Genomic DNA, 27,004 nt, shown 5'->3' with positions numbered 1-27,004 from the left:
TCTAAGTTCATTGTTTAATTTTTAACTTTTGGACTTAATTGAGTTTAGATTTATTTTAGTACTAATTATTTTAATTGCCAAGGATCCCTATCACTGTTAGATATAAATCTGTCCTTTGGAATTTTTCTGCTGTCCTTCAATGTGTAAAAACAGAAAATGTAAATTTTTCCTAATGTTTATTTTGAGAGAGAGAGAGAGCGAGCGAGAGCGTGAGCATGTGCACAAGCAGGGGGGTGGGCACACAGTGAGGGAGACACAGAATCAGAAGTCAGACTCCAAGCTCTGAGCTGTCAGCACAGAGCCTGACAAGGGGCTCGAACTCATAAACCATGAGATCATGATTTGAGCTAAACTTAGCCCCTTAACCGACTGAGCCACCCAAGTGCCCTGAAAATGTAATTTTGTATAAAGAGACTATATTTTTAGTCTCATGCACTATTTTCTTCCCATCAATGTTTACGTATGTTCAACTTTCACCTTTCTTTAAAAAGATTAGCACCAACATAACTAGTTAACTGTTTTTGATCCTATATGTCTCATCAGCTGTCACATTGATTCTTACATCCCTCATAGTAAAATGTCTTGGGAAAGTTACATAAATTTTATGTATCAATGTTCCACTCAGTCTACAATAGACAAAAACTGTTTTTTCCTCCTCAAATCATTCCACAAAAACTGTATTTTCCAAGCTTAACAGGAAAAAAATAATGTGGATAATGCATTTCCATTTGCCTCTCATGTTACCATCATTGTGGTCTTTCTCCTTGAAATACTTCTCTTGTCTTCAGTGACAAGATATTTCTTGGGTTCCCTCCTACATATTTGCTGGTTCCTCTGTCTATGCCTAACTCTGAAGTATTCTTTCAGTATTTTCTTTGATACAGGGAGTTGATTTCTTTGTAGGAAATTCTCATTTTTATTTTATTTTATTTTATTTTATTTTATTTTATTTATTTTATTTTATTGTTTCTTTTGAGTGGGAGGAGAGTAGATTTTTCACTCTCGATTCAATACTGCAAATAATTTATAGGTTACTTTAGTTTTCATAAATTTCTTCTTGGCATCCTGATATATCACTACAGTGTTTCTATACATGAATTTAGTTTTACTTATCTCGAGTTAAATTGTGGTTCCTTAATCTAAAGTCAGGTCTTTCATAAATTCTGGGAAATTCCAAGAAATCATCTTTTTGATTATTACCTATCCCCATTTTCTCTTTCATGTTTTTGGACTATGAATTTAATATTTGCTCATTTTAATCTACTCTCCATGATTCTGTATTTATTATAAATTATTTTTTATCTTTAAACTGCAACATTGGATATTTCTTCTGATATGTCTTCTAGTTTAGTAATTCTTTCTTCAAACATACTAATTTATAATTTAATCACTCCTTAAAGTTTATAATTTCAACACTGGTTTTGATTTCTAAATGCCCTATTTTGTTCCTTTTCAAGTCTGCCTGTTTTCCTCTGGGTGTATGTATGGTTGTTTTAACTTTATTTATTTTGAGAGAGAGAGAGAGAGAGCACAAGCAGGGGAGGGCAGAGAGAGAGAGAGGGAAAGAAAAAGTATCCCAAGCAGGCTCTACATAATCAGTGCGGAGCACTACCTAGGGCTTGAACTCACAAATGGCAAGATCATGACCTGAGCCAAAACCAAGCGTCAGACACTTAACTGACTGAGCCACCCAGGTGCCCCATTAGGGTGTTTTATTTTAAGCATGCTTTTGTTTTTTCTTTATCTTTATCTTTATTTTTATTTTATTGTTTATTTATTTATTTATTTATTTATTTATTTATTTTTTTTTTTTGAGAGAGAAAATGCACAAGCAGGACAGGGGCAGAGACAGAGAAGGGGGGGCAGGGGACAGAGAATCCAAAGCGTGCTCCTCCCTGATAGCAGTGAGCCCAAGGTGGAGCTTGAACTCACAAACCTTAAGATCATGACCTGAGCTGAAGTCCGAGGCTCACCCAATTGTGCCACTCAGGCAGGCACCCTTTGCCTTTATTTTTTAAATATGTTTTGACTTCCTTATTTTATAGTGTTTATTATATTTTAGTCTATAGTCTCTGTCATATACCTGTTGTGAGACTGAAGCACTATCTACTGTGCTAATGAGGCATTTAGATACTTTTTAAATATCTGAAGATCTTATGGATTTAATTCTGCCATTTTTTGGATCTGCTAAATTTCCACTCACCAGATATATATTTTTTCTTTTGCTTGCTTGTTAGCTCTACTTCTTTCCTCCCTCCCTTCCTTATTTCCTCCTCCCTCCCTCCTTTTCCACTTTCTTCCTTCGTTCCTTCACCCCTTTTTTATTGTAATTTTTTTGAGCCTGTCTTCTATGTTTTTTGGCCCTGTGAAAGTCTTATGAGGCCTGTCTTGAGGCCACAGCTTTCCTGAACAACCTGACTCTTGTCTGAAATATTGTATGCCCTGAATTCATCTTTACTTTGCTTTTTTTTAAATTGAGGTTTTTTGAACTATAGAAAGTAGAGCTTATGATACAGTTTCTCGTCTATAAATTTTGGGATATATATATATATATACTATATATTTATATCTATCTATCTATATATATATATACTATATATTTATATCTATATAGATATATATATATTTATATAAATATATACAAGTATATATATATAAATATCTCTCTCTATATTTTTTTTCCATTCACAATCCAGGCTGAGACCTCTCTTCATACTGGGAGGGGATATTATCTCCTCTAATCTTCCACTGAGGGTTTAGCCTCTGAGGGTCCTGGGTCTATGCTCAGATCCACACCTTAAGAGCAACTAAGAAATTATCATCTGTTTAGTGTTGATATTAAGACCCAAACATCTAGATTACTGATCCAGCATTCTTCTACTGCCTTTGTGGGAAAAATCAGTCTCTCTCTCTCTCTCTCTCTCTCTCTCTCTCTCTCTCACACACACACACACACACACACACACACACACACACACATGCCTACACATATTCACAAAGCTATGGAAACTCAATAACCTAGTTTTCAGTTCTCTTTTCATTTCTCAACTCTGAAAATTTGTATTATTTTCTTGCACATGCACTGTGTATTAAAATGTTTGGTTATTACTTTTACATTTTTCATTTGTCTTCCTCATTGCCAGAAGTGTTCTATATGTCTTTCTAGCTCTTCTGTTAATTTCATTCATACATTCCCTGGATGGATGTTCCATTTGACCTCTAAGGGTCTCTTATATCAGTAGTGATTATTTCTAAATCTATCACACCAGCCAATTTGTAGCTCTTAAAATTTCACTACCTCTATCTTACACATTACTGCGGCTATTTTGAAAATTTTAGTTTTTTAAACATTTTATCTACTCTGACTTCTGGGTCTTCAGGAATGCTGTCTTTCTAGAATATTCTAAAAGCATCCCTTCCCCTCCTGTTCTCCTGATTTGATGTGAACATATTATTCATATTGGCTTGTATATAATTTCCTCTGGTGTGCAATAGCTGAGAGTAGTTTTGATGCTTCTGTTCTGGGTTGCAATAACACCTTGTGTTGCTTATATCATGGCATTTATCAGAGATTTATTGAAGTCACTTGTTTAATTATACTACAAATATTTTCTTACTAGATTGTAAGCACGCTTAGAAATGAAAATGGTGAACTTTGTATTCCCAGTATTTAGCACCATTTTATTCATTCATTTATTCATTTATTCTAGGTGATGTATCACTAAGACCTAGATCTCTGTCTTGTATAAAGCTCCCAATATTTTGAATGATTAAAACTTTTGAAATAGTTTTCTACTGTTTTACAGAGGAAACACTTGAGACCAGAGATGTTAAGTAACTATCCCCAATCATATATTAATTAGTGAGAAAATCAGGATTTTATTCCAGGTTTACCTGCCTACAAACTCTGTTCTTTATATAGGACTTACGTGATGTATAAAATGAGGTTTTATGTAACAACAAAGAAAGAGCAGCAAAATGAAGATTATTTGTGGTACAATGTTTTCTTATGGTTTTCACCAAAGTATATTTACTTTATTGGATCTTTTGAAGTCTGTCCTAAGTAAGTACCAATTATCAAGAGCCATAGCTAGTATCATTATCAAGAAATGTTATATATTTTCCCAGAGGATATAGTCCTATAATCTATATAATTTGAAAAAGCACTATTTTCCCATAACCACATTTAATTATACCTTGGAATAGACAATAATCAGAATTAAAATATAAGTGCAAGGCATAAACGACAGAAAGAAGAATTAAAATTTTCATCCTTCCCCAAATTTTTCTGCACTATGATGTTTTAATAAGTATTGGTATGATCAGCATGGTATGGGGAAAAATAATATATTTTGGAAGCAGTCAGACTAGTATCCAGATTTTACTCTGATACTTGCTGGTTATGCAGTATATCCTCAGGCAATTTACGTTGTTTTCTTTTACAATTCAGGTTGGCTATAAAAATTTCAGGGCTGTTGTGAAGAGTATAGGTAATGTATATACATAGCTAGCTTAATATCTCATACTTAGTAAATAACAACTTGTAATGTGCATTGTATTATCTCCTTCAGGTTTAGACAACACTTTCCTATCCCTGGACTTCTATAATATTCTTAACTTGTCGTTTATTTTAATTTGGATCCTGTATACATTTTCCACATGATGGTCACCTTTATATACATATAGGATGTGGACTACATACTCTAAAACAAACCTATGATAGCTTTACTTTGAGAGTTCAATAATTAGTTAATTAGAATTATTCATTTTGAGACCAAAAAGGAGAAATAAGTAGGAAGATTCCTAGAGATAGGAAAGAAACAAATTGGATCTGAAAACTACCTCTAAGCTTTGTATACTGGATAAATAGTAGTACCATACCAACGACGATTACCCTTGAGAGAGAGAGAAAATTGTTGCCATTTACATAATAGCATACATATAACCTGGCAATAAATTTTAAGTGAAAGATATAATAGATAAATTGAGCACACCACCTGCAACAATAGAAAATTTTTTAACAGTCCATTACTCCACATTAAACATTCTATGAGGTTGAAGTAACTACAGAAATAAAATATAGTTTTCTTTAGTGTAATTTTAATATGAAAAAATGTAAGCCACTTCCATTTATATATTTTTTTCTCTTTGTCAGAGTTAATCAGGTAATATTTCCAAGTGTCTTCAATCTGTGTCTCATGGAAGATCCACAGTCAAAGGATATTTATATAAAGTCAAGAAAGAAAAGATTGTGTTTCACATTTAACTCTTTGTCAAATATAAGAATTCATGCTGGTATTTTAAAAAGAACAAGTACCTAGAAACAGACTGAAATATTCAGATACTCTTTTTAACTTTTAAATTAATGCTAATAGGGAAGAACAGAGAAAATGTTAAATTTAATTTAAGTAGCTTTTGTTTTATTTTTTAGGAGAAGATGTATATTGTTGTCAGAACTCATTTATCTGTCACTATTAGATACTGGTGATAACATACTAAGAAATTATGGATACATTATTTTCCAACATTAGTGAAAAATGAAGTGTCCTATATTATACTTAAATTTTTGGTGGAACTCCTAAAATGTGTTTCACATTTGACTGCATTAAGTGGAGAAAATCCAAAGATAATTTAACGTTTTAAATGTATTCTTATATTTTTTTTTTTGAAATTCAGTTATTATCTTTTATTGGAATACTGTGATAATCCCAGGAGTTATTTGGGAGATATGCCCCATTTTTTTGCTAATAAAATGCTTTCAGGGTGTTGTGCATTTGCAGAGGATGTTTCTTCTGACTTCTTGACCTTTAGGACTTAAAGGACCTGAGAGATCAAGTTACAAACCTGACATCTGTCACCAGAGAGGCATTGTGATTTATTCTAGGTCACAGTGCTTTATCAAGGAAACATAAATGAAACATTAGTAATTTCACTCCCTTATATGTGTCCCTTCAATTAATACCTCTGTTCTTTGTAGTGATTTGCCCTATCCTTTCTTCTAGTCCTCATTTTTTTAAAACTTTATATAATTTGCCTCTTGTCCTATACTAAATCAGACAATGTGGTTACCGAGAGAAATAATGTAACTATTATGTACAAAATAAATCAGAAATGAGATACAACTATCTAAGTACATAGATGCATCATATGCACGTATGTATGTTGTATTCTCTGTGGTCAGGTATATGACTTATTTTCTTAGAGACTGAAGGTATCCCAGGTTTTAGATTATTTTATTTATTTTGAAAGTTTTTACCCTTTAGAAGCTAACGTTCAGATTTGGGTCACGAAAGGGACTGGATTTTAGACTCAGAATCTGAGAGGTAGAATCCTAAAGGTCACTTGGAAAACTTACTGAACAATAAAGTATTGCCAAATTTCAGATTATCCAAATGCTTGGGGTGTTTTATCACTTTCCTGGTTAAATGTGTGATTCTGGTTAATACGTTCCTAAATTTATAGAAGAGAGATTAAAAAATGTGAAGTAACCTGTTATAGATTCAACAAGATTTGATGTTTTTCAAAACTAGATCTCATCATATCTTAGAATCTGCATTTTGATTTTATTCATTTTAACTATAACTTACACTGATGTTTGGTTTAAAGTCACTATTCATATCTACTGTACATCTTCTAAACATTAAACATTTATGCAAAGAAGAAAACATATTTTGGACAAATTTCCTGTTGATTCTTGAAACATAAACACATAAGTTTTCATTATCTTGTCAGGTAACAAGAGAAAACTCTGTTAGAAGTATTGATTAAAGGATGCCTTGGGCATTTTCACTTCTTTTGAGCACTTCCCCTTATATGTCAGAAAATTTGTTGAGTCACATCATGGATAGCTTTTGATACAGTCTTTTCTCTCTTCATATCAGTGATTGCCTCCTTTTTACTGCTGTCTTTGAATAATGTTTAGGCTCTGATCACATTTTGGGGGTTTAAAAATTTAAATTTATTCTATAATTTGTATCTTGAAGCACGTCTTTGGTAATCATAAAATTTAATGGAGATTTGTTCAGTTTTAGGATAATTTTGATTCATATTCCAATACCTCAGATGTATATACTCAAATGTAACCACACAAAGAAATAGCTTTTTAAGAAGCGAAAAGCAGGTAATCAGTGCCATATCAACCAGATCTGGTATGAGCCCACCACTTTCCCTACATGTTATTTATGAAGTAATATCAATTTATGTTGTCATTTGGGTAAATTACCAGTAGTAAACATGGCTGTCACTTGTAGTCTGCTCACTGGTTGCTACTGCTGGTCAGTCTGCCTGATTCTCTTTTCCCAGCTCAGCTACACACTAGAGAGAATTCTCATGGGCTCCAAAGTTGACTTACTCTTTCACCATTTTAAGAGTGAGGATGAATATTTTAGCCTCCAATGTAATTTGAAATATTGTGAAGATACGGCACAGGATATGTCTTTGACACTATCATGCAAAATTAATTTGCTCACATTTTACTATTCTAGCTAGTTGTGACTTGCCAAAAACTATACATTAATATAAACTTTTAACTTAACAATTTCATAGTTTTTAATAAAGGAAAAAATGCAAATCATTCTATAAAAGTTCTAGCAGTGTCATTAAAAATTCTTACTTTCTGACAATACCATCACTCATGTGATTCACTGGTTAAAATAGTATGAAAGTGCTCAGTAACATAATTTTGGGTATTCTGTAAAGTCCTAACTCTTAGGGATGATCCAGAATAGACCTTTGGGAAACATAACTGTTAGACAGGCCCAAGTCCCATAAGAAGAGCAGGTCCAATATGAGGTCTGATTTTAACTGCCATTCAAACCTTCTTATCAGTAGTGCAGTGCAGGGAACTGCTGTCCCCAGGAAGAGAGCATGATGGATGAGAGCATCCTTTCCAGTAGGTGAGAGGGCCTAAAAATGGAGGGCAAGGGCATGGAGCAAACTGCCCATGTGTGAGCCCCTTGACTCAGCCTTCAGGCTACCTGGGATTGGTACTTAAAATATTAAAAGATTTTTTGTATTCCAAGATTTTATTTAAATCCAAGTTAGTAGTAGAAGTTATTGATTCATCACTTACATATAAAACCCAGTGTTCATTACAGGTACCCTCCTTAATGCCCATCACCCATTTTAAAAGAAAAATGAAGGATAGACCTAAAGATGCATGACCAAAATCATTAGGTAAATCTTGCATGTTCTTCTCTGTAAAAAATAAATTAAATATTGACAGTGTTATAGAATTTAAAGCCTAAAAACTTTAGTTTTTAATTTTTTTTTAAGTTTATTTAATTATTATTGAGAGAGAGAGCACAAGCTGGGGAGAGGCAGAGAGAGACAGAATACGAAGCAGGATCCAAGTCTGAGCTGTCAGCACAGAGCCTGATGTGGGGCCTGAACCCACAGACCATGAGATCATGACCTGAGCCGAAGGCAGACATTTAACTTACTGAGCCACCCAAGCTCCCCCAAAGTTAAAAAAACTTTAAAGTATTGCTAACAGACACATGAAAGTTGTTCAGTATCACTCATTATCAGGGAAATACAAATCAAGAGTACAATGAAATACCACCTCATACCTGTCAGACTGATTCAAATTAACAACACAGGAAACAACAGATGTTGGCAAGGATGCAGAGAAAGGGAACCCTCACTCTTGGTGGGAACACAAAATGGTACAGCCACTGTGGAAAACAGTATGCGGGCTTCTCAAACATTAAATAGAACTACTCTAAGACCCAGCAATTGCACTACTAGGTATTTGCCGAAAGGGTACAAAAATACAGGTTTGAAAGGGTATATGTACCCTGATGTTTATAGCAGCATTATCAATAATAGCTAAATTATAGAAAGAGCCCAAATGTCCATCGACTGGTGAATAGATAAAGAAGTTGTGGTATATATACACAATAAAATATTACTCAGGTATAAAAGAGAATGAAATCTTGCCATTTGCAATGACGTGGATGGAGCTAGAGTGTATTATACTAAGCTAAATAAGTTAGAGAAACACAAATACCATATGGTTTCATTCATTTGTGGAATTTAAGAAAGAAAACAGGCAAACATAGGGGAAGGGACAAAAAGGAGAAAGGGAGGCAAACCATAAGAGACTCTTAACCATAGATAACAAACTGAGGGTCCTCAGGGGGAGGTGGGCAAGGGATGGGTTAAATGGGTGATGGATAATAAGGAGAGCACTTGCTGTAATGAGCACTGGGTGTTACATGTAAGTGATGAATCACTAAATTCTACTCTTGAAACCAATATTACAGTGTATGTTAACTAGAATTTAAATAAAAACTTGAAACAATAAAAAATGATAGTGTTATGGAATTTAAAGATAAAAAAACTTTAAATGATTGAAATCTCCAACATTGTAAAATTATGCAGTAGTGACTAGTATGGAAACCAAATGCTAAAACAGTGGAAGTATTTAAAGACACATTTCTAATAAATACAAGGAAGTCTACCATACATAATGAGACAATTTATGAGAAATACTTAAACTTCAAGTTGAATACATCTATATACTAAAAACATGGGTATGGTAAAAGCAGCTTAAGTACATTCATGGATAGTAAATGAAAATAATATAGGAAATTGGTGATGGAATAAAGAATGGAGGGAGAGCTTGATGAAGTGAACTCTAAAGACCTGTTTTTTTATTAAGGAAATAATGGCCAGTTTTAGGCAAGCGTAACTTTTCAGAGTTTATTTTCTTACGGCTAAAATGATTGGATATAGTCAGTGTTTTGTTTTGTTTTAAGCTAGGAAAGATATTGTTATTATTCATATATCCTGTAAATAGTATTCAAAACTCCAAAAAAAAACTACAGATAAATATTTGTGTAGTTAAATAACAGGTTAATACTTTGGCTGAAGAAGTTTGGACAGCCAAACACTAGCCTGCTCAGCCATGTTGGTAGCCTTGAGACAGAGCCTGTAGAGTACAAGTTGAAAATATTTATGGTCTCCCTCCCACCAAATATAGACTGTGATTGTAAGCCACTTGTTTTAAGGAGAAGAGCAGCCATTTGCTACAAAATGGCTTTGTCTCCAGCTGTCAAAAGAACAATATAAAAGAATGTGGGGCACAGATCTATCTCCATGTGTCAGTTTCTTTTTATCAGTGAACTGATGGAGGTTTTTTTTTCTTCTTTTTCTATTTTTTGATGTCTGTTAAATGAGCTCTTGTGGGTGATGGTTTTATAATTCCATGAATATTGTGCTGAGAGCTAAAATACCTGGTATTAAGCACATTATGTAAACTATGTGAATTGTTTTCACCATAAATGAAAGTCTTTTTCCTGGCAATTGTATTCTTTGATTACTACTACCTTTTGCCATTTCTTTTCTTTTTCCAATCAGTCTAGATTATTTTCTTTTCTTTTTCCAATCAGTCTAGATTATCTGATCATCTTATGACACTTTGCTGAATTGACTACTCCTTTGAATTAGCAAGTTACCTCTTTTTAGAATCTTTTTCTATGCTAATTCTATGTTTGTCTATGTTTAAATTTTTTGTTGTTACAGATATTTAAGGGTTAGGAAAGGAGGTCTTTGGATTTAATAGAGTAAAATTTCATTTTGAATTCTAATTCTTTACTGTTGTCGATTTTCAGAGAATTCTTGTGTTTTGTGCTTTGGGTTTTTTTGTTTTTTTTTTTACCTTAGAATTCACTCCTCGAAACATTTATAACTGTATGATATCCATGAACTGATTTTATTGAGATGTTTTGTTTGTTTGTTTTTACTTTCACTTTGTGATGTTGACATCTCTAAAAGGCAAACTTAGATCTTACTATCCTACTTGGTTCTCTGTATTCAGAAAAGGCCTTTCTGTTTAAAGTATACACGCGTTACTTTGCGTATAATGAGTACAAATGGTCTTTGACCATATGATTCTCCTTGCCTTTCAGTCCCTGTACAGTATTCATTTAAAAAATATTAAAAGTATGGGTGTCCTATGTCCTCAAGAAGTTTATGTCACTATATTTGTATACTGCTTCCTCTGTGCCTTTTGTCGAAGACAGGGGTGGAGTTCTGGTCCCATTAGCAAATGAGATACAATTTAAGCCAAGCATAGTCAGTAACATCTTACCTATTGAGTGTTTTTATACCTTTCCTAGAATTTCCAACTTGTGAGCCGCTGACTCAATTTATATGCAAAAGTGGAAGATGCATTAGCAGCAAATGGCACTGCGACTCTGGCAAGTACTACTGTTCACTGTATTGCACTGATTTGATTGGGGGCCTGACTGTTGGTGAGACATAGTTCATAAGAGAAGCTTGCAGAGCCAACATAATGGCTAAGACAAGTAGTAAGAGGGCACCTGGCACTTCAGTGGGGATTAGCATTAAGAGTAATGGAGGTCAACATCTGTCCCATGGGGCAATGAAGAGATTTGTGTTCAGACATTATGCTGGACATCGTCTAATTCGACAGATGTGAAGTAAAGGGGATAATTGAGGATATGACCTGGACAATTTGAGTTCCCCAAAGATTTATGTAAAGTGCTCTGTACTCTCAGGACATAGGAGTTTATAAATTATTATGGAATTATCCAAATGGTCTCATTTCTGCCACCTTGCTATTTATGTACAAATGATGTTTTTTTTTCTTATACTCAATTGTATCCCTATGCTGAATTATACCGAACACAGGTAAATGAATTATGTATAAGTCATTCATTCTCAGCCACTGATTTCAATTTAATCTATTTCCACTTCACATTTCTCTCACCTCCCTCCTGCAATGGTTGTTAATAAAGAATATAAATCATTGCTAATGATAGTGACAATTTCCCAGTATAAATACACACTTATCAGTTAGTAGGGGAAGGGGAGGAAGTAGTCACTCTTCATGTTGGAGAATGGAGAAGAAATGTCTGAATTAAAGATACGGTTATACACTGTGGGGTGTAGAGAGATTGTGGGTCTGAACAGTTTTCCACAATAATTATATCACCAGCTGTATCATTTCATGAAATTCCTGCGCTCATCATTGTCCTCTCATTTTATAATTATTTCATGTCGCATAGATTTGTTGTCAATGGTTAGTCGTTTCTGAGTGAAATGGAAATTAAATTTTAAAATCCAAGTCAAGGATTTCTTTTTCCCTCTTTGGTTAGTAGTTGATGTGAAAGCACAAAGGAAGCAATGTCAAAATGAAAATAGTTCCCCCACTATCCATGGGAAAGTTGATCATTGATTCCTTTATCAAAAACAAAAGAATGCTCTGTATACAAAAAAGAAACGTTAGAGATTTGGAAGAAAAATTTTATTCCTGGGTCAGTTTTCACTCCCTTGATGTTGGTGCTTCTTTCCAGATGATGACTGTGGGGACGGCAGTGATGAAGTTGGCTGTGTTCACTCTTGCTTTGATAATCAGTTCAGGTGTTCCAATGGCAGATGTATCCCAGGCCACTGGGCCTGTGATGGTGACAATGACTGTGGAGACTTCAGTGATGAAGCCCAAACCAATTGTACCAGAGAAGGTCAGTAATTTTGTGACTCTATGAACTATCATTTTAAATTGATAAATATATAATATATATTATATATATATTATATATATTTGAATATATATATTATATATTTATATATAATATATATATATATTTGAATATTTCAGAATGGATATTATATTTTACTCAGCAGTTAAAAACATGTATATTTGGAACAGTGTAAAATAATTTACAGATCACTTTCACTCTTTTATTTGTCTGGTTTCTCATTTTAATACCTCCTTATACTCCGATACCTTCTGTGGTTTTGCTTCCTACTTTCATTAGATGCTTTAGTTACTACGACTTTAATTCTCTCCAACTTCTAAATTGCCAAACCCCAAACCCATCTCCAAGGAAAACAAACAAGCATACTAAACAAAGAAACAAGAAAGACATAATTTTTATTTTATTTGAACACCAAATTTGTTTCCTTAAGGCTTGAAATAACCTCCTATTGATTGTTGATTCATTCCAACTGAATAACTCCTAGAATGCAAGCTGCAAGAAAGAAACTTGACAACAGGTCGCAGCATATCCATGGGCAGCCATACCCTGTCATTTGCATGCGTTACTTTGCAAAATTTGGTCATCCATAGGGCATGTTAACAAATTAGAAATCATGTTGGAAATATCATAGGAAAAAATCATTAGGCTGCCAAACATTCATACAATCAATAACATTTTTTTTAGTAGAAGTTTTCTTTCTGCTTAAGAATTTGGAAGAATTTGTCATTCACTCGTTCATTTATTCTACTAATATTTATTGAAGACTTTCTATGTGCCAGTCACTATGCTTGTAGAAAAAGATAGATAAAAGGATAAAGATATGTGGTCCCCATTCAGCATTTAAAATCTAGCAGGCAAACAGAGAATAAAATGATCTATTTAATGAGTTGGGTATTGGAGTGGGAGGCATATATTGAATGACAATAAGAAAGGAATCATTTTCAAAGTGTTTTCAAGGGCATATATTTGTCTTCTGCAACATTTAATAACTTAGAAAATTTCTATAGTTTTTTTCCTCTGATGTGATTCCTTTTGTCTTTTTTGTTTGTTTGTTTCCTGTCTGTGTCCATCCCTCCCTCTCCTCTTTCCCTTTTTCTTTCTCCTTCCCTTCCTCATTCTCTCTCTCCCCCACCCCTTTCTTTATCTATATCTCATTCTTGTGTCAGTTTCTCTCTTACTTCAGTTGGTCCACTAATACATATGAACTAGAGCTTTATTCATCAACAACCTTGCATGGAAACAGAAATGCTGTAAAAAAATACTTTTTTTCCCTTTTTTCTTTCTATATTGGAAGCATTCATCTGGGGTGTGGTTGGTATGTCATTACTAAGTTACCCTATGAATATAAACTGCATTTCCCCCCACCTCACAGATGTCTTTATAGGCTCCTCATGAGGTGTACATCTGTGGCCTGCTGGCACTGCCCCCAATATGCTGTGAAAGATAAATTTCCCTAAAGTTAATTTACTTTCATCTCAGAAGTGAGATCCTATCCCTCTTTCCTATGTTTATTTGTCCCTAAATTAAAATAATTATTGCACATTAAGAAGTTTTTGAGAGCTTGCTTTAGCTTCATGAGTATCCAGAGCAAGTGATACACAACCCGTTGTAGCCTCACTAGGTAGTTTCTCAGGTTTGGAGTATAATAGAATCGGTGACTATTGAATGTTAATGACCTTCACTTCTAGAGCACCTCACTTTCACTTATATATCACTCTAAAGAATATACTGTCAACGTGAACATCGTGCATTTCTTATATGATTATGGTAATACACTAAGGAAATGATCCAGATAATCTACATGATTCTTGGACATGTTTCAAGCACAGAATGAGGAGAACATCCTGAACTAATTTATATTTATCAGATTATAAATTCCCTAATCAAATACTCCACTTGGTGAATACAAGTTGCAGGAACTGAAGAAAGGGAACAGTCTAGGATGACTTTGCTATAAGACAGAGTATTTCAGAGGACATTTACATATTTTTATCCATCATTATTTTATATATTCTGATACAGAAGTTGTAAAATAATCATGGCACATAGAATTGTTTAAGCTGATCAGGAAAGTCATTTTGCACATGCAGGTTTTGTGAGACCATTGCCAAGGTAAAGTAGAAATTTGATGCAATTAGTCATATAATTTAGTCTCAAAACCTGCTGTGGAAGAAAGAGCAGGGGATTCTGGCTTGAGTTTCAAGACTGGCTGTCAAAACTGATCAAATCCACCGTATAATTGCTCAGCACTTTGCTGTACATTGCCTGGGTTAAAAGAGCATATGGTCTAGTTTCTCTCAACTTAAATTGATTTCAAAAGGGCAAAAACACTCTTGAATTCACTTTTAATTGTAAAGAAGCAGAAGAAACCAGGAAATGGATCATTCCATATATAACCCCCATATTTAGAAAATTTCTGCATTTATGTTCAATACATATTCTCTCTGAGGAATTTCTATAGTGATGATCCTTTTTTTCATCATTAGTATGATTAATATATGGGGAAAGTATTAATTGCTAATCCCTTTCTAGATTATACTTCTCTCCTTCCCCCTCATGTTGTGATGGTCTTTCCTCTCACTTCCAAGCTCACATACTAGGCACACAATGTGCAATATCTTTGAAAAGCACTGTACACACACACACACACACACACACACACACACACACGCAAGGTCTACGAGCAAGAGTAGAATAGAAAGACAATCCATAGCAGACTGATTTCCTTCCTTTGTCTCATTGCCTGTTTATCATTAATTTAGCTCTGATTTGTTTTTGGTTGTGACAGCTTTGGTTGGTACATATTTCTATAGTGAACCATTAGTAAAGCTACTGGGTGTATAGTTTTTTTTCCAAGTGAAAGAATAGTTTGTTTTTCAAGTGGAAGAATTTGGTAGAAGGGAACACCCTCTAGAGCCTTAGGTCTGGCCATTTAATAAGTATCAAAAGGTTTTGTAAAGAAATGTTTTTTACCTGTAAAAACATCAAGAATAAACTTAAAATGAGACTTTGGTCTTTTCTTGCAAGTGTTTAGCTCTCTGGATATAATGTAAAAAAAAAAAAAACAGAGGAAGAGAGAGAGACAGACAGATTCTGTACAAATGCATCTATAAAATACCAAATGTATACAATTAATCTTATCTCATTGTTGACAGTTTAATTCATTTGAATTATGTATGCTTTCATTCTTCTACTCTTAAGGGGAATAGTCACAACCATATTTCCCCCAAGGAATAAAGCATTTCTAAAGTAAACATATGCATTTTTTGGGGGGTTATCTTTAGACAGCTATTCATCAGGTCAATTTCCATGCATAAATTGTTGTAAAAATGTATACCGAATAATTTCAGCATGGATTTGATGGATAATGGAATAGGTTTCTCTAGAATTGATTCTGTCTCAATTTTGCAAAGTAAAGAAATCATTTAACCCTAATTTATGGTGATTGTCCTTTAACTTTCTGTATGGCTGTCTAAAAAAGGGAGCACTTACAGCCAGCTGTACTAAGTGAATAGTCTGGGTGACGATAGAACATATGTGATCTCTCATTTACATCACAAATACAAATGAAATGCAAATTTAAAATTAAGCATGCATTGACCTTCAGTTTTGATTTATTATGAATTATCTTTAACAAGTTCTCAAATACATTAGGGAATTAAATGCATAACGTTATTAATATTATTTCTACAAATGGTCATATTCTTCTGTTTTAACTGTTTAACTTTCCTTCTTCTTTGGAAACTTTCACATTTCTTTTGGGCTTTGTATTCATTTATTTATTTATTCATTCATTCTTTCATTCATTCATTTTACCTACTACTTCCCTGTTCACACATTTAAGAAGGAACCTAGGATAATTTCATTTTATCTTTGTAATTACATAGTCAAGTACAGTATTTGATACACAATGAATGCTAAATAATTATTGAGTGAAAGAGTTTATTTCTTCACTACAAAATTTGATTATACCCTCAGAATCCAACCCTTATTTGTTTTATATCATATATCTAATAACTTTTTCTGTTCCTTTGACTTACTCCCAGATCCTGGAGTTTATGTTTACAATGATGCACAAGAAAGACTAGCTGTACTGATCTATTCATGTACATCTCCTTAATAAAGTCATTTTCATTTATCAGAAAAATACTGGCATGTTCAACCCATGATTCAATAAAATAAAATAGACAGGACATCTCCCTTATCTTTTATTATTGTTTATTTATTTTTAATTTCTGTCCAAAACAGAGTAAATTCCAGAAAGATAGGAAAAGTTAGTCTGTTTTTTTGTTTGTTTCTGGTATCTATTATTTGTTAGTAAATGCCAGTGAAGAGATTCCATTAGTAATAATTTAGTAGGGGCAGGGGGAGGAGTTAGTATATATTAACACTATATATATATTAGTATATATATTTGTATATATTAACAGTAATTGCCAGGCACTTTACATTTGTTATTGCATTTAATCCTCACAATAAAGATTACTCAGAGGTTAAGACGTTTGCCTAGGATTACACAGCTGGAGTTTCAAATAAAGATTTCTGTTTTCTATTCTTCCATCCAGCTCCCTGCTTCTGCAGCTGTGCAATATAACCTACCCCTGCCCTTTTTTCTAACTCTTAATGCATTAACATTTATATGATCTCCCAATAATTACAATATTTTTCTCAAGTGCATTCTCATTTTTTAACTTTAAGAGAAAAGAAAGAACTTTCTACTTGTTACAGGTCATTATAATGAAATATTCCAAAGGACACTAGAAGGAACGTGGACCATTATATTAAATAAGCTCAGTAAATCTGCCTCTTGTTTGTTTGTTTCTGTTCTCCTTTCACTTCCACAATTCATCTTGATAAACTGGATTCTAAAGCTTTGTCATTAGAATAGCTGTGGACTTTCCCACAAAGGCAATTTCTTCAGTTGCCCAAAGAATATGTTAGTCTGCCATAAAAATTTCACCTCATAGATTTAAAAAATATTTTAAACTGGAAGAAAATGAAAAGATCATTTAGCTCAGTTATTTTATAGTGCAGATGAGGAAATGGGCTCATCTCCATAAAATTATTCTTCTGTGTATGTAACAGTAACAAAAACATTGCTGCTTCCTGGAAGGAGCTGATAATGTTCTGTGTTAGAGATTTGAGACTGAGAACTTTGTTCCATAAAGACATTTCTAGAAGAGGTTTTGGATTCAAGTGATTATGCTGAATTCTTTGTGGAAAATTCAGAAAGGTCAGACGGTACAGCCAACCAAAAAGGGATAGCATCCTCCCTAGGGACATTGAATCCACTCCAATCAATGCCGGTATGAAAACTTGACTTGTGACTGAAGATTTGGGTTACATATTTAAGCATTGAGAGAATGGAAATTAAAACCAATATTTCCTGAATTCCAGTCCATGTATTATCCATATCAGCTGAACCCATCATCATATTTTTAGCAGCACAATTTCCTAACCACATAGAAAACAAGGTACCAGGATGCCTCAGTTTGTTAAACAACCAACCCGTGATTTTGGCTCAAGTCACGATTTCACAGTTTGTGAGATCTAGCCCTGTGTCAGGCTCTGTGCCAATAGTGTGGAGACTGCTTGGTCTTCTCTCTCTCCCTCTCTTCCCCTTCCTCGCTTGTGCTAGCTTGCTCGCTCTCTCCCTCTCTCAAAGTAAATAAATAAACATTAAAAAAACCAAGATAATAATAAATACTATACACAATCAGACTCAATCATCTGTTTGTCTTTCTCTTATAAAGATATTCTGAAGATATTTTCAATTACTTTTTACTGAAACACACAATAAAAAATGCTATTATTTCTCAATCACTGAATTTTCTTGACAATCAAATATTGTCTTTTAATTTGAGGAAATTAGCAAATTGTATACTCAGAAAAATCATATAATCCTTTATTCTAATGGTTTTTAATTATTCTTTAATGAAAATACAGATGGTTTTCTGAAAAATACAATGAAATGCAAATTTGAACTTTATCTACTTTTAGAGAGGTATAATATCTACTTGCAATGAGATACAAATTGTCTGGGTAATTTTATTCACTCACAGATTTATTTATTTTCCTTGGGAAATGTTAATACTGAGATATCAAAATAATGTTAATTATTAATGGATTTTATCCATAGGAAACTCTCTTTGTTTTCTGGGACAAAATAGCTCTTTAAAGGTCAATGTCACCTCAATACTGTAAATAACTTTTACATCAATAGCAAAGAAGACCCAAGGTTTTTGAATCAACTAATAACAAGGCCTGTTTTGAGAATCCATAATGTTTCTGGCAATGGGATTATCAGGACAATTAAAAAGAATTAGATAAATATAATTTTAAAAATAAAATATTTAAAAAATGGTTCATAAAATAGGAAGAAAGAAGTCAATTATCTTTATTTAACTATTCAGAAATTAATAATAGATCCACACTTCTTAAATTTAGCTCTTGTATTAAAATAGTAATTATGCATTTTGACACCAAATACAGTAATATCTCTTGTTTTTTTAAAAGATACAATTAATAACAAAAGTCAATATGTAATGAAAAGACTTAATTTTAATGAAGAACCTCAGCTTGTTTCTTCCTCCTTTAATAGAGCCAAAAAATAAGGGCAAAAGTGAATTAATTTCCATAGTCTAAATTCTGCTGCCTTATTCTTGGGTTGTGGTTAATGATCAGTGAAATGGTAGGACTTCAGGCATTCAGCAGAATATAGAAAAAAAGAAAACAGAAAAGAGACAAAGGACATGGATAATATACAATGTAATTAATTCACCTCTCAGTAATTGAGTATTGCCATTCTTTTGTGAAAGTAAAGAAATAAGCAATAGGATAGAACTTGTTTTTTTTCCTGTAGAAATAGTTGTTAGTTAGCTTCTTTCAGAACCTATTATAACTGTCAGCCTTTATTCCTTTGTTTAAGTGAACTATCAATTGAATTTGCACTTAGATATTATATTCCTGCAATGTGATGAGCGGATTTATTCACTTTTTGTTGGAGAATTTGTTTTTGAGTTGGTATTCATGTACATGTTGATTTCCCAAAGAAAATTAATTGGCATTATTTGAATCTAAAACCTTTCCACAAATAACTTTGGTGCATAAGAGCATCCACTTAAACTACCATGACCTTCCTGGTAGGAATAGGCTATTCCTGGCACAGAGTAGTCACTGGTTTCAGAATCTTCCAGCACAGCATTTTGTTATTGTCAATATGTATGCACTTAAATGAGATGTTCTATGAATCGTATCCATAATTTATACCACTTTACAATAGGAGCTGGAAAATATTTTCTATAAAACGTCAGATAGTAAATATTTTAGATTTTTCCCATTACAACTACCCAGCTCCATTGTTTAGGCACAAAAGAAGCCATAAGAGTATATGTCTACAAATGATTCTGTCTGTGTTCCAATAAAACTTTATTTACAAAAACCAGTAGTGGACTAGAATTGGTCTGCAGGTCATAGCTTGCTGACCCCTCATTTAAAAAATATACAGTAAAGGAGCTACAATCTCAAATAATCCTTTATGTGCATGTTTCATAGAATCAATCTTAGACAAAGGCAAAAGATAATGGGGAGGAAAAAAAGGCCAAAGAAAGAAAAGCCATTAAAAATTTCTAAGTAATATTCTCGGGCTCTTCCTCAAACATACACCTTATATGTATATGTTCATACACATACTTTCTTATCAGAGTGTTCTGCATTATTTTAAAATATCAAATCAAATAATGTAATCTTTTTATATTTGTGCCCGGTAAATATTTGACACCTGTTGTGAGCTGAGCTTATTGCTAAGGTAAGAAGTAAATTCCAAATGTAAAATATCTATATTGCAACCTGTTTTAGTTAATAGTATCTAACATATCTATTAAGGTGATTGGCTAATTTGAACAGTATGTGGAAAAACAGACTTCTCAATTACATAGCTAATTCAACAGATTGATACATTGTGTACAGTAATATTTAGATGCTGTAGACATGTATCATTCTCATAATATATTAAATTCTAAATAGAATGCTCATGGTGGAGTTTCAAATATCAAAACTTAATTTTAATGAACTAAAAACAATGTTTTACTTGTTTTACATAGATTTAACTTGTATACTTTAACTTACTGGGGGATATTTAGTATAACCGCATTATAATTTTGCTTCAACATTTGTTTTGTGTCTATATATCTAAGTATTTTTAACACCAAAATCATTTTAATATTACATAATTGAATTTGTGCTTAGGTGTCTACACATTCTCTTCCATTTCCTTTTCTTCAGCTTTTCTCACTGACCCAAAGAGTAAACATTAAAGATTTGGAATATGGTCTCTTCTTTATTATTAAAATTTCCATTAAATCCCAGGTACCAATAAATGGTTTTCATAGTCCCATCCAACTTCTTTTCAGGACAGTCTCCAGTGGAGGCCACATACAGGGGTAGAAACAGTTTGTTAGTATTGAAAGTAAAACACAAAAACCATGCCCTGGAAGTGTGCTGAGGTGGGAGGAAGAGAGGGGTGGTCAGATTAATAACCAAATGATATAGCATCTGTAATCTAGATAACATGGAGGCCATCATCAAGGTCCAATAGGATGAGAACAAACTGAAGAAGGAAGCCCTGGGCTTGACTTCATTATTTGTTCACAGCAGAAATTACAGTGCTATCTGTCAGGCAGTAGCCCCTAGGGAATGCATCTCACATAACATGGAGAAGATCAGAACAGTGTATACCACCACCCCCAACACAAGTTCCAGATAGGCTAGAAGGTAGGTTTTAATAAGCAACCCTCCCCTAAGGGTCTATAGAAACCAAGGACATCCTAACCTACTAATGGGATGTTAAGGGTCTCCTGAGGCAGAAGTGGGCCAAGGTTAGGTCCATGCCCTGTTGGAAAGTGAAAAGAAACTATTGACATGTTGCCAAACCAATTCTCAGTAGTTTCAGGGCAAGTGAAGACTATCTAGGAACCTTCAGCAAACAGCTGCCTTAGGTAAAGGAATTATTAATACACAGTTATTCAAGCTAGGAACTGAGCAGGGACTGACACATGGCGATTGTAGGTAATGCAGGAAGCTATGTGCACATGCAACACATAGTGCTTTTTACTTTTCAAAGCATTTTACAATGAATGACAAGTTAATGTATAAACTTCATTAAAACAATAAAAAGTTTTTTTTTTCCTCCCTAGATTGGTCTCACAATTTAAATAATTCATTATATTTGCAACGCCATTATTAGCTATTTTCTCAGGGGGCTTTAACATTTCTTTAAAAAAAATAGTACATTTTTTCAGCCCTGTTTTTCATGTCTTTTTAACTTTAGGATGAAAAAAATTCCTTTCTGTCTCTCTACAGTTGCTAGTCTTCTAACTCGAAGTATTTAGTCACAGTGAATTCATTTAAATATCGGGATAAATTCCACTGTCAGTTGCCACATTTCCTTCAGGGCTCTGCATTTATTTATTTATTAGATTCCCCAAATTGTATGCTTGGTTTAAATAGCTTCGGGGCAAAAATACAATAAAATTGCATTAGTTAAAAATATAACCAGCATCAGCAACATGAAAACATAACAGTAAAACAGCATGAGCATATACATACAAACATAGTCATCATTTTAACACTCCACTGGGACAAGCCATATTACAAAGATAGATTGTGTGCCAAGCCCTGAAGCTTAAGCAGCTAGGGCTCTGGGGAACCACACAGCCCTGGAACTCAGGTTGGAATGGCTATCACAGGCTCCTCAGAGATATGCAGCTCTCCATCCAGGGGAAAATCAACAACTGTTAACAGAAGCAAATTTCATTTGGCAAGAAGGTTAGGGGGAAATAAAACTCCACAATTTTCTTTCTGTGTGTTTTTTTTTTTTTTTTTTTTTTTTGGCAGAGAACATCATTTCTAAACATCAACACACGCCCAATCATAACAGACATTAAAAAATAAGTCTGGGGTATTTTTATTTATGTCAGGGAATTGGATGAGACCTGGAAAAGGAAACAAAATAAAACTGTGTGTGTATATATATATGTGTAATAATCTACTTGACTTTAGTATAAACTTTGAGCTAACGTAATTATATATTGTATATGTAATTGTATCATACACACACACACACACACACACACACACACACACACCCTTGTAAATTTAAAGAATCTTAGATTTTTTTCTTTTTCTATTTATTGTCTAAATGCTTCACCAAGTGATCTATAAATAATAATGTGTATCTGAGCATATCAGGATCTAGCTGGAGGTCTTTCTGTAATTCCCAGTAGCCTTCAGACTTAAATCCAAGCCATTCAGCAAAGCATACAGGGCCATTCAAAGTCTAGACCTTGCCGACCTGTCTAGTTTTCTGTTTCTCCCCTCCTCCATCAAAGACTACAGAATTTTAGGAATGATGCTGACTTTGTTCAGAATATCCCATTCTACTTCTCCCCCTGCCCCTTCCTGTCTCTTAATCATGAACAGAACTCGTTTCTTTTCCTCTGTCATAAGAATTCTTCATCTGAAGTCCCCAAGTCCAAGTTAGTTTTCTCCTCTGCATGCTCTCATGGTGTTCTCTCCTACTATAGCACTTAGGACATTGCTTTGTAACTGCCTATGTTGCCTGCTTCCTTATACACCCATTCTTTTATGATCTTTCCAAGGCAGCAACAATATCTTCCATTTGGCCACCTGAACTCCAAGAGCCACTTACCTGGTTTCCCTTTTTCCACATAAGCCTCATAATCTCTCTCTCTCTCTCTCTCTCTCTCTCTCTCTGTCTCTATTTTTTTGCTTTCCACACAGCAGCCAGTGAGATTTTAATAGTGTAGATTACATTACATCATCACCATTCCTCTGTTGTATAGTCTCCAGTAGGTAGCTACATACTGAACTGATCTTGCCATGGATGTTGATAAAGCCGTGCAACATCTAGCCCCTGCTCATTTTAGCCACCCTTGTTCACTTCCTTCTCTTTCTGTAAAAACTAACATTGTTTCCTGCTTTGTAATCTTTGCATTTGTTATTTCCTCTAACTATCCTCTTTACTCTAACTTGCATGGCTAGCTCTTCCCCTTCATTTTGGTCTCTTCTGAAATATCACCTTTTCAGAGAGACTTCCCTAATCACCCTTGTCAAGACATTCCCTATACCCAAGTCACCCTTTACAGCAGTCATCAAAGATATTTACTATAAATTTTCACCTCTTCCTTTTCCTGGGCACACAGCAAGAATGTACTTCTTGGAAACTTTGTGACTGGTTGGAACCAACTTGATGTGCCTCACCCCCTTCCTCTATAGCATTACTTTGATCCATTTTCTTCACAACATTTACTACTACCTAATGTAATTTATGTATTGGTGTAACTATTAATTAAGTGCCTGTGCTCCTCTTCCCTCATGTTAGCTCTGTGAGAACAGTAAAGTCTCTCTCTTATGGACTGTTCTATCCTAGTACTTGGAAAAATACCTGGTAATTTGCAATAAATGTGTTGAAAGAGCAAATGAAGGAGTGATTGAGGCCAGTATTCTCATTTAAAAAATTATGAAACCAATTTGGTAGATCTCTGCCACTAAGACGTGTGATTGTGGGGAACAATGCTCAAAGTTTTTGATTCCTTGCATCTTTCTTCTTTCCTGATTGGCAACCAATTGAAGAAACAATTCCAAGAAGGCTAGACTACATCATTGGACTTGTAATTTATTGATATTTTCATAAAATATGAAATTTTGCCATGATCTCGCAACAGAATAAAATGAATAGTATATTTTATTAGAGAAGAAATAGGCTGAACAACAGTATTTAAAAAAAAAAACGTAGGGGTGCCTGGGCATCTCAGTCGGTTGAGCGTCGGGCTTTGGCTCAGGTCATGATCTTGCAGTTCGTGAGTTCGAGCCCCGTGTCGGGCTCTGTGCTGACAGCTGGGAGCCTGTATCCTGCTTTGGATTTTGTGTCTCCCTTTCTCTCTGCCCCTCCCTCGCTTGCACTCGGTCTCTCTCTCTCTCTCTCTCTCTCTCTCTCTCTCTCTCTCTCTCTCAAAAATAAACATTAAAAAATTAAAAAAAACAACAAAAAGTAAATTTATAGGCACTTCATAATTATTGTATGGGCTAATTATTTCTTTTTTTCCCTATTCTTAAGCTGTACAAGAGAAAGGACTTGTAAGAAAGTAGTAATGGTACAGAGGTAAAGAAAGCAGCCTCTAAAGTTTATTTATGTGGGTTCAAATCTCATCTCTGCTGCTTACCTGTATAACTTCAGACATAGTTATTGTGGTTTTTGTTTATGTGAAATGAGGTGCTCTCAAGGCAGTTTTGTTTATTTTTAATTAAAATCAAAAAGAACAGATGAGTGATCCTTTTTTCACTGGGTTTTAATCCATTCTAATATGATTAGTTTGAAGCATAAGCAAAATCAAATGCCATATAAACTACTATTTACATGCAAGGTATATAGAATGGGAATTAAAATTAAAAACAGGAAAGTGTGTAATTGGTCTTAGCATTCCCCTTGGAGTTTGCCATGAGTCAAGAAAAGCTCTGAATCCCTTCCACAGGGGAAAAAATGCATAACAACATAAAGCATCATGTATAATTTCTGAGATCTTATAAATCCCTAAAGCTTATCCATGGATTTCCTGAATCTACAAACACCAAAATAAGAGACCCTATCCTAGATAGCTTTTGTTTTTAATTGAGTCTTAAAGAACATTATGGACATTAATAGATGAAGTATAAACAGGAAGGCAGCCCAGGTTGGGAGGAATTACCTGATCAGGAGGGGGAGGTATACATTAGTGACATGTGTGTAAGCATTATTAAGGGGATAATTGTTTCACCTTTTAGATTTGAATGTTTATAATGATGTATTGTATCTCCTTCTCCAGGTAATACCATCATTTTAAACTTACTACAATTAGGTGGTTTCTGGTGCCACTTACTAGATAGTATACTCCCCCATAGAGGTTTAGACATGGATAGTTTAGGAAGAAAAAAAAGCCTCAGGGAAATATCACATTTGTATTCAGATTTGTAAGATAAATGTTTATTTAGAATAAGAAAACAGATGAGTGGATTCATTCATGAAGTACAAATAGATAAACCAAATAATACCAAGCAAAGCAAAGAAAATGCAAATGGAAATGGGAAAAAAAAAAAAAACAAAAAACAAAAGACATCAGACAATTAGCAACACACTCTCTCCCTTTCATAGATTACATTTTGATTTGTGTGACCACAATTTATTTCCAGCTCTAAATGACATTGAGCTAAAAAGCTGAGATTCTATATGTAAAATTCCCATAGTGCTGGATCACAAATATCCCCTTCTCCCAAAGCAACAATTTGCCTTTTGCAAGTCTCTTTTTTGAATCAGATTAATATATATACATTTCTCAGTTTACATAAATCTTCTTGAGAATTTCCCATTACGTCATTGAGTTAATGGCCTAACCAGACTCTAAAGAAGTAGATATTTAAAACCAAATCTGAAACATGTTCAAAAGAATCAAAGCATTACTTTTACAATAATTAATTAAATATAGAATTCCATTCATTATTATTGACATTTTTGAGGCAATATTGCATATGAAGAAATACAAGATGGGAAGAGGAATAGAAATGTGTTGTAGAATTTGGTAATATACTATTTAATTTTATTTAAACTAATGAAGTGTTTCCTCAGTTAGGCACTTTTAAATGTAAACTATGTTATTTCTTCTCAAAATGTCTTCCTATTTCACTTTTCTATTTCTTTATTTACTTAGCATGCTTATTGTTTCCAGAAATAATCTAAATGATAACCTGGAAAGATGAAAGATTATGAAGACAAAGGACTTTTTTTTAAAAGGCAGAAAAAGGATTAGCAATGTAAATAAATCTGAGGTTGAGATTGATCCAAATAAATTCATATATGAAAAATGTTTCATAAATTCTGCTCTAAATTCTATGTAGCTATTGCAAGGAGAGAAACGTGATGAGTTTCAGGATTTTTCATGAATATCCATAAAAAGGACTTACAAAGAAGGAAAACTAATTTGCACAAGATAATAAAATTAGTGCTAATATTGAAGCAAGAGTGAAATAAAATTTCCCTTACGGGTTCTCACAAGTAGATTCAAAATCAAAAGAAAATATAATTTGCAATTGCCCTACTGTCCACCTACCTCCACCAAGGAAAAAAGTCCACAAGGCAAAATACAATAAAAATGTGTATCTTCATCACTGCATCATAGTAGGAAGCTGTTAATACATATAATGTTGACATTATGCATGTACGTATATTAATACATGTAATGTATTAATACATTAATACATGTTTACATGTAATTATATGAGCTGCCAGTCTCCAACTCTTATTTTACAGAATGTAGAAAAATCAATATACCATACCTTCCATTATTAAGTATTTGGAATCACTGTGTGACAACTACTTGAAATACAACTTTTATACGTTATTGGCTGAGTTCAGACTATAGGTTATAAAATTCAGCTGAGCCAAA

At 33.7% G+C, this 27,004-nt stretch overlaps 1 protein-coding gene across 1 annotated transcript in view; it reads left to right on the top strand.

The window, feature by feature from the left end:
* Nucleotides 1-27,004, top strand: part of LRP1B (LDL receptor related protein 1B) — a 1,866,249-nt gene that overhangs the window by 1,186,977 nt on the left and 652,268 nt on the right. The window contains exons 19-20 of the mRNA XM_042994392.1: nt 11,124-11,204; nt 12,324-12,491. Coding sequence (XP_042850326.1) covers nt 11,124-11,204; nt 12,324-12,491 — 249 coding nt within the window. The remainder of the gene's footprint in view (nt 1-11,123; nt 11,205-12,323; nt 12,492-27,004) is intronic.

Source organism: Panthera tigris, chromosome C1 (assembly GCF_018350195.1).
Source record: "Panthera tigris isolate Pti1 chromosome C1, P.tigris_Pti1_mat1.1, whole genome shotgun sequence".
Taxonomy (NCBI): domain Eukaryota; kingdom Metazoa; phylum Chordata; class Mammalia; order Carnivora; family Felidae; genus Panthera; species Panthera tigris.
This window is presented reverse-complemented; position numbering and strand designations above follow the sequence as displayed.